Source organism: Puma concolor, chromosome D4 (genome assembly GCF_028749965.1).
Source record: "Puma concolor isolate L17-30 chromosome D4, mPumCon1.1.hap2, whole genome shotgun sequence".
Classification (NCBI taxonomy): domain Eukaryota; kingdom Metazoa; phylum Chordata; class Mammalia; order Carnivora; family Felidae; genus Puma; species Puma concolor.
The window spans coordinates 43,176,138-43,189,589 of NC_141679.1; the positions used below are offsets into that span (position 1 = coordinate 43,176,138).

General features: G+C 40.0%; 1 protein-coding gene across 1 annotated transcript in view; it reads left to right on the forward strand.

The window, feature by feature from the left end:
- Positions 1–13,452, forward strand: part of SH3GL2 (SH3 domain containing GRB2 like 2, endophilin A1) — a 216,936-nt gene that overhangs the window by 198,861 nt on the left and 4,623 nt on the right. The window contains exons 4-7 of the mRNA XM_086685373.1: positions 7,636–7,779; positions 8,604–8,737; positions 10,823–10,981; positions 12,622–12,725. Coding sequence (XP_086541499.1) covers positions 7,636–7,779; positions 8,604–8,737; positions 10,823–10,981; positions 12,622–12,725 — 541 coding nt within the window. The remainder of the gene's footprint in view (positions 1–7,635; positions 7,780–8,603; positions 8,738–10,822; positions 10,982–12,621; positions 12,726–13,452) is intronic.

Here is a 13,452-nt window from a genome sequence, read left to right on the forward strand (position 1 = left end):
TAATGCCAAAAATATGGAGTTGAAAGACTAGAGAAAGGTCACTGACCAGCCCTGACTCAGGTGAATGGACTTAGACAGGAATCTAAAGAGGAATCTGGTAGGCAGGTCCAGCTGCTGTAGCAGAACTGCAAAAGCTATGGAAGGTAGTGGAAGGTTGTTGGCTCTTCAAAGTTACTATGTCTGCTTTTGCAACAAAAGATCTTTGGGGGGTCTAAGGTCACCTTTGGTAAGCAGAATCAGCATTCAACAAGAGCTGGACACAGAGTAGGGAAGAGCGGGAATGAGCTGGACCCCATTTGTAGCTCTGCATCAATCTGTTGCCTCCTCTATGCAGTCACAGCCTCCAGAATATTAGGACTACTGCCTCCCCTTCACCTCCCAAGTCTCACACAATCTCGCTTTCTACCAATTCTGTGAAGCATATGGAGAAGGGATTCTGGGAAATGTAGTTCCCCATACAGTCAAGCTGGCAGTATTCCAGAGCACATGGAGCGCCTGGGTGGCTCAGTCAGTTAAGCGTCCCACTTCAGCTCAAGTCATGATCTCACAGTCCATGAGTTCAAGCCCTGCGTCAGGCTCTGTGCTGAAAGCTCAGATCCTAGAGCCTGCTTCAGATTCTGTGTCTCCCTCTCTCTCTGCCCCTCCCCTGCTCATGCTCTGTCTCTCTCCCAAAAAAATAAATAAAAACATTAAAAAAAAGAAAAAAAGAGGACTTCGAAAAGGGAAGAAAGGAATGCTTTCCTCTGTCTCCAGTGCCGGTTGTGTGGCTATACTAGTTACTCTTTTTGTAGTTTATCATTGAATACAGGTAACAACCTTATGAATGATTATTTTTCAAGAATATACAGCTAGCAAGATTTTGAGTCTGGATTTTTACCTATGTTTGTCTGAACCAAAGCTAATGTTTATTTTAATGCACTGTGCTGATTTCTGTGAAAGACAAGACCTTGGTGGCTTTCTTGTTTGTTCTTTTGGATTAAGAAGTAAACATTTTTTAAACTAAGACTTATAAGTAGAGTTTTCTGAGTTTTCCCAGTAGTTTCCACATTAGGACAAAAAATAAACAGCCTTTTTATGGAGCACACAACAATAGGACCCCTTTTTAGGGAAAAGATCAGCCTTTTATGGTCATCATAATTTTACTTCTTCTTCTGGTTCAAGTTGACTGGATACAATTGCTTCCAGAAATCAAGTGGGTGTGGACTCATCCAGCCCTTTTCTTCGATGGTTTTCTAATGGCATTTTACTTGTTAATCCTTATTAACTTTTCCTGTTCTTTTCTCCTTAAACTAATTAAAATATGAAACTTTCTGGCTGAAAGATCTTTGAAGTTAGAGCAGTGCCCAGATTGTCAAGATACCATGAGTATTTCTTACCCAGTTCAGCCACTAAATTAGGTCTCCTGAGGGAAGGAAGTGGGAAGTATTTTAAATTTAATTATTTATAATGGAAGTAATACATGTACATATTAAAAATAGTCCAATAATTTTACAGTGCTTTTTACAAAAAACAGTGCCCTTGGAGTTGCATTTTTTCACCCATTTTCAAGAAACAACACTTTCAAGATGCTTTTGGTTCTTTCTTTGGTTTTTACTTCTAATCTTGAAACAACATGCTTATGTTGCTCCCTGCTTGGTTTTCCGGTTTTAAGTTTTCTCTTTGATTCCTACTTTGGAAGATGAGAATTGTTTGCTCTTATCTTCCCATTCTTTCACATCCTTCCCCTCCCTCATTACCAGTATGTTTGTGGCATAATTTTTGTTAAATTAGTATTCAGTATTTACATTTTACATCCTTGTAAACTTGTATGGAGCTGAGACATATAATATGATTATATTTCCTTTCTTGTACAACCTTTTTGTTTTTCGTGGAGTTAGTAGTTGTTTTATTTCTCATTTTCTCACTTTTTGTGTACCTTTCATTCTTTCCCAGACCCTCTGCCACATATGTGAATCTTCTCTCATTATATTGAAACATGTCAGGTGTTCATTATTTTTGAGATATCTAAAGTTGCATTCTACATTGCTTGTTGTCCTAATTTGAGTTCCCCCAGAAGCAATCCATGAGGCAAGGATATGAGCACTAGGGTTTGATTTGGGAAGTGATTCCAGGAAACCTTGAGGGAAGTAGGGAAGAGGGGAAGCCAAAGAAGGGTGCATTATAAAGCAAGGTACAGTGGTAGATAACTGTAACTTGACTCCATGGAGGATCTTGGGGAGCCTGTAGCTCCCTTGTAGCTCATGGCTTCCTCTGCTACGTGGACCTGGTTATGATGTGTAGTATCAGCTACAGTTGCCCTTAGTGCATGATGTGCAATAGCCATCTTGAGATTTCCTTTTTTTTTTTTATTTTTTTATTTTTTTATTTTTTTATTTTTTAAATTTTTTTTTTAACGTTTATTTATTTTTGAGACAGAGAGAGACAGAGAGAGACAGAGTACGAACGGGGGAGGAGCAGAGAGAGAGGGAGACACAGAATCGGAAGCAGGCTCCAGGCTCTGGGCCATCAGCCCAGAGCCCGACGCGGGGCTCGAACTCACAGACCGTGAGATCGTGACCTGAGCCGAAGTCGGACGCTTAACCGACTGAGCCACCCAGGCGCCCCTTGAGATTTCCTTTTGTCATCATGTTTACATCTTTCCTTGTATTGGATCTCTTTTTTTAGATTCTGTACTGTCCCTTTTCTTGAGTTACACCTTCATTTTGGTAGACTGCCTCTTCCATTAGCTTGGGAAGAAAAATGATCAGAATCCTTCTTTGTGTGTCTGAAAATGTCATCATTCTACCTTCATGGTTCATTGATAATTTGAATATAGAATTATATATTATTTAAGAAATTTTTAGTCATCACTACATTGTTTATGTGGAAACTTCTCATGTTTTTCATGATATTCTCATGTTCAATTACCTTCTAATTCTTGATATTTGTATATAACCTATTTTTTCCTCTCTGAAAGGTTTTAGGAACTTCTTTGTGTTCTCAGTGAAATTTCTTATTAATGGCCCTCCACGTGGACCCTTTTATCCATTGTGTTAGGCATTCAGTGGCCTCTTCCAATCAGGAAACACACATTCATCAGTTCTCAGAAATTTTCTTTAACTTTTAAAAAGAATCTATTACCCTTATATTTCTTTGTGTTTTTTTCTTTTTGGAACTTCTGTTATTCAGTCATTAGACCTCCTGGACTGATCCTGATTTTATGCTTTCTTTCTGATTTTCTCTCTAGTTTTAAAATTTTGTACGATTTTTTGGGTAATTTGCCTCAACTTTATGTGCCCATGATTTTTAATTTTATATTTTACTTAAGTTCGTATTTAAACTTAAATTATATTTTAATCCCTAAGAATTCTTCTTTCTTTTTTTATTTCATGGGCAAAGTGTCTTAGACACCTGAGAATATTAATGATAGTTATTTTTCCCTCCAAGAATGGTTTGTTTCCTGTAATTGCCTTATTTATTTTGGTTCCTTTATGTTAGAAACCTTTTTCAAAATCTGGTGTTGGTGTCTATATTTTTCCACTTAAGTGTAGGGCAGTAAAGCTGTGTGGGAGTTAGTGGGGGCTTATAAACTGTAATAGCTTCTTTCTAGGCTGAATAGCCTGGATTGGTGTATTCGGTACTTAACAGCTACCAGTGTCTGTAGGTCTCTTCTTTTGGATTATTCGTATTCCCCCTAGAAAAATTTTCTAGTTCCCTACCTGGAAGGTACTAACCTGGCTGCCAGTTCTCTGGGCGACAATTAGGGGAAGTGGGTAGAAGAAATCTCATTGTTCACTATATGGACAGGCCCTAATGTCCTGTTTTCAGTATAGAAGCCTATTCTAAGCTGAGTCAGATAGATGTCTTCCCTTCTCTCCTAAAAGAAATCTTTTATTTTTCAACAAAAAGAAACAAGTTTTCTATTTCTCATTCTCTGTTATGCTTTTATAGGCTCTTAGGCACATGAGCCAATGGATGTGAGCAGAGTCTACTTATGGAAACCATTGCCATGATATTCTACTAGTTTTCAAGATAATCTCTTCTTTCATTTATTCTTCCTTCAGTGGGCATGTGTTAAACATCCACAGTGTACACGGGGTTATGCTAACCCATCTGGGAGATACACCCATCAGCATACCAGGATCCTGTTCCCATGGACCAGGGGAGGGATTACTGTTGACAAGCTGTTTCAGCAGTAAACCCAGTGGGGGCAACTTGAACTAGGATAGCAAAGCTGGAACAGTAAATATGGGGCTGTAGCCTCAGAGATTGTAAAAATTTGTGAGAAAACTTATGAGAAAGCAAAAAAGATAATTTGAAAGAGAAGAGACCATACTATAGGAATTCTAATGTCTGAAATTTTTATTTTCCAGGTTTACTTTCTGTTTCTTAAAATACAGCTTTAAAAAAATCATTTAAATACAATTATGTTATATTTAAAGATGATGAATTCAGAGGTCTGATGATCATTTTCAAGAACACAGAAATTTTACTAACTAGAGATTCTTGATAAATATTTAAGGAGTTTGTGAATGAATTTAAAAGCCAGCCTTTTCATAGTATGGAGAATAATATGTGGATCAATAGATATTTTAGAGGATTTGAAGAAATAAACTAATAGGTATGGTATTGAATAGGTATGGTATTGAAAAGGGTATGAATACCCTTTTCATGAAAATGTAGAAAAATTCCAAGATATTTTTAAGTAATTAGTAGAAGAATAAGAATGATGACTTTGAAAATCAGCCACAGTATTAAACCATTTCAATTACTTCTGGTCATTACTTAACCACAAGAGGACTTTTAACAGAACCAAGCTATAAGCACAAATCAATACCAACTTTTGTAAAAAGGAGTAAGTCTTCAGAGTGTAGTCAAAACAGGATTTGAAGGGATTAACTACCATGTGTGGTTTCTGTACTGTATTTCATTGGCCTCCATTTATCTTCTTTCCTTCTATTCATTCTATAATTCTTATTGTCTGTTGTTTGCTTATTTCATTTTTATTTGTGCTTTTATGGCTTCTTCTCTGTACTCTCCCAGTACCTTGTACACATTAGCCATCATTGCATTTATGTTTGTTGCCACTGTCTGTTTGTTTATTTCACACCTCACTGTACTGTGAGCACACTGAGGGCAGGGTCCGTGTTCCTTCCGGGATCTCTGATATGACTTATTTTGGAAAAGGCTTTGAAAATATGCTCTAATAATAATGTTCCCTCAAAAATGTGTGACCATGTAGCAATTTCAATTTTTGAAAATTAACACATATATACTTTGAAAAGCAGAGTGAGGAAAATTTGAATTATATATATATATATATATATATATTTTTTTTTTTTTTCCAGTTACCACCAGGCTTTGCATATACTATTAGCTCAACTAACTGCTAGTCACTATGTGATTCTAAGCTTAAAGATACTTCCCTCCAGAATCCTTCTTTGCAAAGCCCTCTGCCCCCAGACTGAGGTGATGCTGTACTTCTGTAACTTGCTATAATCCCCCACCATGGCACTTAGTATATGCACTTCATTCTAATTGTTTTAAAATAGATGCTCCCCTTAGTTCACTGTAAACTTCCTAAAGGGAAGCACCATATCTTCCTTGTTCATTATAATATATACCCCTGGGGCTAGGCTGGGAAGAGTCCTCTCATGATAACTGTCCTCATCTCCAGTTTTGACCTTGGAATCCCAAATTTAATAAAAGCCTATTTGTGATGTATGGAAGTGTTAAATTGCTATATTGTACACCTGAAACTATACAACACTGTATATTAGCTATCTGGAATTAAAATAAAATCTTAAATCCCACCTTGCCTCAGCTCAATAGATGGCTCACATGTCTATTCCCATTCTAGCATAAATTCGGGATTTTATCCTCTGGAGAGGTCTCTGAACTGCAGGATACCAGGCACATACTTTTTTAAAAATTTTTTTTTTTCAACGTTTTTTATTTATTTTTGGGACAGAGAGAGACAGAGCATGAACGGGGGAGGGGCAGAGAGAGAGGGAGACACAGAATCGGAAGCAGGCTCCAGGCTCTGAGCCATCAGCCCAGAGCCCGACGCGGGGCTTGAACTCACGGACCGCGAGACCGTGACCTGGCTGAAGTCGGACGCTTAACCGACTGCGCCACCCAGGCGCCCCTACCAGGCACATACTTTAACCCTAGCCCTAGCCCTACCCTCACCCCTAAAGCCTAACCCCTAACCCTAACACCCTCTGTAGGGACCTGACCTGCAGGATACCAGGCACATACCCTCACCCTGGCCCTATCCCTAACCCTAGATCTGAGGGAAAAAAAGATGTGATATATATGAATATTATTCAGCTATAAAAGAGAATGAAATCTTGCCATTTGCATTGATGTGGATGGAACTAGAGAGTATTATGCTAAGCAAAATAAGGCAGTTAGAGAAAGACAAATATATGATTACACTCATAGATGGAATTTAAGAAATAAAACAAATGAGTAGAGGGGAAAAAAGAGAGGCAAACCAAGAAACAGACTTAACTGTAGAGAACAAACTAATGGTTACCAGAGGGGAGATGGAGGGGGCAGTGAGTTAAATAGGTGATGGGGATTAAGGAGTGTACTTGTTGTGATGAGCACTGGATGTTATAGGGAACTGTTGAATCACTATATTGTACATCTGAAACTAATATAACACTATATATTAACTAGAATTGAAATAAAAACTTTTTAAAAACTATTTGAAACAAATGCTCAAGATTAAATATCGGCCACTGATAATGCTGGAAGTGTCTTTGGCAGTGGTTCATTCAGGGGTTTCCATGCAGATGGGATCCTGGGCACAATCCTAGACTAATGTACAGCCCAACTCTAATAATGAACCTGAGGAAATCTAGTATCCTAGCATCAAGAAATTCTCTTTAACACTGTGTTAGAAAAACTTTTTCTTCCCGGAAAACTGGAGTTGCTTCTAAGCATCTTTTATAAAAACAATAGCAAAAAAGAAATTGAAGTGCTGTCTTTGTGGCATGAAACTAATTCTCAGAAGCCATTATGTTCTAGGGAAGTGATTAAGTCTTTTTAATGAACTCAGTATTTCTGTTGTTCATGGGTCTGTTTACCATCAGAATCTTAGTTGAACAGTGATTTTGAAAAAATGGGTGTAAGTAAAATTCGGCATAAGGCTCCCATGGCAAGAATTAACAATTTCCTACTTTTGTCCATAGACTCTTAGAATTGAAATATAAACTTGAATCCTAAAACTTAGAGAATGCATAATTCAGTAGTTTTCAAAATGCTTCCCATGGGGCCTCCCAGCTCCACAGAGGTACTGCCAGAGCCACCACAGTGAAGAGAGGATTGGAAAAGTACACAGGAAGATGGAGACCACATGAGGGTAGGATCTCCACCCAGAAGAGCTTTGCTTTTTCTATTAAGTTCCTTGTAAGTATTGAAAGAAAGGGAAAGTTTGGTGATAAAAAAAAAAAAAGTCTGTTTATATCAATCTGTAGGCCAGCCTCCTCATATTACAGATGAAGACACCAAAGCTAGGAAGGTGCAGATGTAATTGTTCATAGCTGAGGTGGTTTATGGGCCAGTTAAGGCCTGATTCTCCATCCGGCCCTGTCTCTGCTATATCACATTGCCTATTGTGAACGTCTGTGATCTCTTTGCTTCCAGCTTCCAGAGCTAAACTCAGCATGATCAACACCATGTCAAAAATCCGTGGCCAGGAGAAAGGGCCAGGCTATCCCCAGGCAGAAGCCCTGCTGGCAGAGGCCATGCTCAAGTTTGGAAGAGAGCTTGGAGATGATTGCAACTTTGGTAATGTGTGCTTTCTCACACTTCTGTTCTTTCATTTGTCCGTGGGGACTTAGTGCCAGTAAGACGCTGCAGGAAATTATTCAAACCATTTTATATTTTGATTCTGTTTTACATCTTATATGCATGGGCCAAAAATTTGTCTTCAGAGTCATTTCATGTTTAGTGTGATTTGTCTTAGTAGAGGTTTTAGTTATTTTCTTTTTCCCTGATGAGATCCTAATCTTTACAGTAGCTGGTGAACACATCCAGATGCCTGGAAGCTCACTGTGGAGTGTGTCTGACATAACTGAATATTAGGGCAGAGGGAACAGTCTGTATGATGTAATACCTTGCCCCATAAGCTTTCTCTGAGATCTACCACCCCAGATGAATTCCTTCACCCCTCTCTTGTCCGACTCAGTCACCATACTAAACACTTCTGTTTTCACTTCTTCATGATGGGAAGTCTCAGCAAATAAATGTCTGTTCCTTATATTTGCTTCTGCTAAATGCGTTGGCCTTAAACAGGTTCCCTATTAGGGAAAGCCCATACTGACAAGGGAGGGTAGAGAGCTTCCAAAATTGCTTTTTAAAGGAAAAACAAAATGTTATGTTCTTCATAATAAGAGATACTTCCCCCTTGGTAGCATTGAATTTGTACTGTATGGACTGTCTTACGTGGAAACACACTGCTCTCTAGAGGACATTATGTAATGCCTCTCATCTCCATTGTCCTCGCAAGACAGGCAGTAGTCCCTGGGTTTTCACCTGTGGTGGCCCTATGACTGCATATACATTTTCACCTTTGTCCTTTAACGTGAAACAGACTCATTCTCCCCTTCCAGGCCCAGCCCTTGGTGAAGTGGGGGAGGCCATGCGGGAGCTTTCGGAGGTGAAAGACTCATTGGACATGGAAGTGAAGCAAAACTTCATTGACCCCCTTCAGAACCTTCATGACAAAGATCTGAGAGAAATTCAGGTATCTGCAACCAGTCCTTTAGGAAGCAAGCAGTTTGAATGTGCAGATGTAGGTGTCCTTTTTCTTCACAAAACTTTTGTTTTAAGCTTATCGTGTGCGGTCAGGTTTGAATTAAAAACAACCCAGCTTGGGGCGCCTGGGTGGCGCAGTCGGTTAAGCGTCCGACTTCAGCCAGGTCACGATCTCACGGTCCGTGAGTTCGAGCCCCGCGTCGGGCTCTGGGCTGATGGCTCAGAGCCTGGAGCCTGTTTCCGATTCTGTGTCTCCCTCTCTCTCTGCCCTTCCCCCATTCATACTCTGTCTCTCTCTGTCTCAAAAATAAATAAAAACGTTGAAAAAAAAATTAAAAAAAAAAAAATAAATAAAAACAACCCAGCTAGACAAATTGAGATTAACCGGAAATGCAGTTCTTTTGCCCCACTATTATGATTGGGCCTCTTATGAATATTACATTTGACTTTTCCACATTCAGTCTTCAGGTTTTTCAAGCTTTTTTTTTTTTTTTCTCCAGAAGAATAATATCCTTCCCTGATACTATCCAGTGTTATTGATTATGTCTTTCTGGGGTGATTTCACCCTCTAAAACAGTTGTTAGATGTATCCGTTGTTAGCTTAGGTAAATAGCTATACTATCATTCTATAAACACATGTTTTCATATTTTCATGATGATTGTTAGGACTGAGGAAGAATAACCAACTATCCTCTTTATAAAACATGGAGAAGAGTGAGCTCTTCCAAATAAATAAAGTTCAACTGGCTTTGCCTCCATCTGTGTGTATAATGTTTACTCATTCATTCCTTCAACAAATATTTATGGAACTTCTCTGAAATTTAACTTTATTGTAATGTGGTCATCTACAGCTTGAAGTCCCTTAGACGGCTTTTTCTCTAGTCTCCTCCCCCGTATCACTTGCTCAAGATTGCAGTTAGTAAGTGGCAGACTCACTCTAAGTCTACAATGTTAACCGCACCTCCAATACTCTACCCTGACTACAAGTTCAAGTGTGTTTTAAGACTATCCCTTCCAAAGGAGCAAACATTTAACTTGGATCAGGGTGTGGATTGCAGGCAGGGTATACAGTGGAAGGGAAGGTCTAGGATATTTTTCTTCCTCTTTTCCTTCTCATTTCTTCGCCGCTCCCAACTCTGTTTTCATCTCCCTCCCTTTCTTTCCATACACGCCCAGGATCAGGGAAGTTTAGCGTTTCCTCCCACCCATTAGTAATGCAACACTGCAGCTCTTTGCAAAAGACACTTTGTAGCAGTGGGAACCGACTTTCCCACTTTGTCACTAGATGTGTTGGGCAGACGTTGAGTGGCCAGGCAGTGAGGAAGGATGCACGGAGGGATTGAAGAGCACTGTGGGGCATTAGACCCCGTCTATTGTCCCTTCTGAGTTAGGTTTTGTCCACTGGTTTAATCACCTACCAAATGGGAGACTTAAACTCATCAATGGTTCCCTGAAAGCTACATCGGTCACCAAGGACTAAGGGTTAAGATAGAGATTACTAGACGCTGGCCCTGGATGTGTTAATGCAGGTGATCAGTAATCCATATTTCTGATAAGCAACTTATGTGATTCTAACAGACTGATTTCCTCAAAGATAAGTCCCTTCCAGCATTAATATTCTAGGACTCAAAAAACAAGAATGCCAGTCTTTTTCACTTCTTTTCAAGGGAAGTGTTTTCCCCCTGCCTTCTTGCAAGCTACCGTTTCTCTTGAAGATGGGAACTTGTGGGTTCTATGTAGCAGTGTTTTCCACATGTGAGGCGGTATGCACATATTCCCAGCTGCTATCATGCCCAGCTTGGTTTTGGCCCAGCAAGGTCAGAAAATAAAGGGCACTGGTAATTCCCACAATTTCTTTCTTACTCTTAATTGTTTTTAAAGATGCTTCTCCACATTAAGCCTTTGGAAACATTTGCCCCACTGTTGCAGGTTTCTTTATTTTTCTGGTAACATGATATTTTAGAACTTAGCCTGTCTTATTTTGGAGGCTAATAGGCACGACAGAGAAGTAGACTAAAAATAGGCCCTTTCCATGAATCCTTTCAAAGCATATTGCCGCCCTTGACTTTTTCAGCATCATCTAAAGAAGTTGGAAGGTCGACGCCTGGACTTTGATTATAAGAAAAAACGACAAGGCAAGATTCCAGATGAAGAGCTCCGTCAGGCTCTGGAGAAATTTGATGAATCTAAAGAAATTGCTGAGTCAAGCATGTTTAATCTCTTAGAGATGGATGTGAGTGACTGTCCTGTGGTTTCTAATTTAATCTTGCCGTTGAGACTCAAGATTATGTTAAAGGGTTATGTAATTTAAAATGTGCATATCTGATTACACTATGTGGTGAGAACTTCAGCAGATAGTTATTTCTTTTAAAAAAATTGAAAAAATAAAGTAGATCAAGAAATGGTAAGGTTTTTTTCTGTATTATCATGGTTTGATCTAACTAGATGTTTGACTCCTAATGACCTTAAAGAATTACCAATGGTGAGAAGATGAAGAATCTTTCTGATGATTCATGTAAAGGTTCAGTAGCTTAAAATACTTTGTTGAAATATTTGGCAAATTGGCTTCAGATTATAAAAGAATATCACCTAAAATGCATTTAGAATTGAGGGTCCCAGTATAGGTTAAGATGTTCTGTATTTTGAAGTAAAGTTGATATTTTCTTTCAAAAACTAATTTCAATTGAGTTTGATGATTGTAGCATAGATACTGTATTTGGACCTCAGCCAGGTCACGATCTCGCGGTCCGTGAGTTCGAGCCCCGCGTCAGGCTCTGGGCTGATGGCTCAGAGCCTGGAGCCTGTTTCCGATTCTGTGTCTCCCTCTCTTTCTGCCCCTCCCCCGTTCATGCTCTGTCTCTCTCTGTCCCAAAAATAAATAAACGTTGATACTGTATTTGGGGGCATGTATAACGAAGTTTAAAGCTATTTTTACATTTCCAGAGCACCAAATTATTATTTGTGGCTTTAGAAATTATATTCCATTGAGTCCTTTCAGCCTCATAGCCATGAGGACTTCTGACTGCTCATGTAATAAAACCTGCTAAACAGCTTTCAAGCTCTTGCTCACTCCCACCTCTGGCCCTATCATTTGCCAACCAACTTCTTCTAAGATGTTTACAGAGCCTTTATGTGCTTATCAGTTACCTGATTTGCCCTGACTGGTGATAGGGGAGGCATGTTGAACATACCTGGATTTTCCCACCACCCAGAGACACAGTGTAGGTTTTTGTTTATGTGAAACAACTGGTGTTTCACCTGCCTGCTAAAGAAGGATGCTCTAGGCACAAGGTGTGACCTGAATCACAGTGTTCCTTCCCAGGGCCCCATTCCACCCTAAAACTTATGGAAATAGCATTGCCCCTGCTGACTTGGAGGGAAATACTCAGCTAGGTCACAGCCTGAGACACAAAATGAAGAGTAACTGAGGATGCCTAGAATATTGGAGCTGAAATGCACCCAAGCATTGACCCAGCCTCTTTACATTGCAGATAGATTGAAAGAGCATGAAAAGTACAGGGCACCAAGAGTCCTTTGGTCAATGTATCTTTTTCCTATAAGAAATCAATAAAATTAGCCAAACCCAGCTGGAAGTTTGTAGCTAAGAATGAGACTTTCAGTGAGAGTTGTGTGTGATCTTCAGTTGGATTCCTAACTACTCCTTGTGGTATTGGTGTTTCCAAGCATATGGATGCTTCTTACCCTTAACTGATATGGAACCTGAAATATCTCCTGGCGCTGGAGATTGGGGTTGTGTGTCAGGGCAGCTCTGTCATATATGTGCTGGGGCAGGAGTGGTTGCTTAAAGATGGTAATCTGGTAACTAAGGCGTGTCTCCCCCCCCACCCCCACCCCCACCCCATCGGCCTGCAGATCGAACAGGTGAGCCAGCTGTCTGCGCTCGTCCAAGCCCAGCTGGAATACCACAAGCAGGCGGTCCAGATCCTGCAGCAAGTCACTGTCAGACTGGAAGAAAGGTATCTCAACAGTTCCTGAATTTTACACTTCCATTTTCTTTCTATGAAATGATGGGTAAAGAAATGGAAATAATGGAGTCCATTTGAAGTAAAACTTGTGCCAAAAGTTTTGATTCTGCATAGGCACTTTGTGGATTATTTGTCTTGACTTTTGTGGGTCTTGTGCTTTGTTTTACTTTGTTCCCTTGAATGTACTCTTGTGTTTGTGAGAAGCCAATGCTTGGACTGTGTGTTGGCCACCACAGATGGGAAGCCAGGTGCTACTGAGGATAATGGATGTGATTTGCTGAGCACATATTCTGTGTGCGTACTGGAGGCATATCATCACCCGTCTTATGAAACAGCTCTGTAAACTAAGTATGATTAGCTTCACCTAAAGGTGGTAGCCCAGGGAGATCAAGTAACTAGCCCAGGGTCACACCGTGGTGTAACCAGGGTTCGCCAGGCAGGCATAATCTGTTTAAAAGCCTGTATCTTTTCACACCATGTAAGAACCCTCCACCGTCAGAGGGACAGCTTTTGTGTGCCTGTTCTGTCTCCTCAGGTGCACCCCACTGTGTCTTGTGAATGGGGCTCCCTGGAGTTGCAGGGTCCCAACCTGCACAGCTTAGACAGAGGTCCTTACTGTAACACATATCACATTGTGCAGCTTTCCTCCATGCACCCTCATGGAAATGTGTGCAACACTCAGAAACCTCGAGAAAGATCTAAAAGCATGCACTTCGAC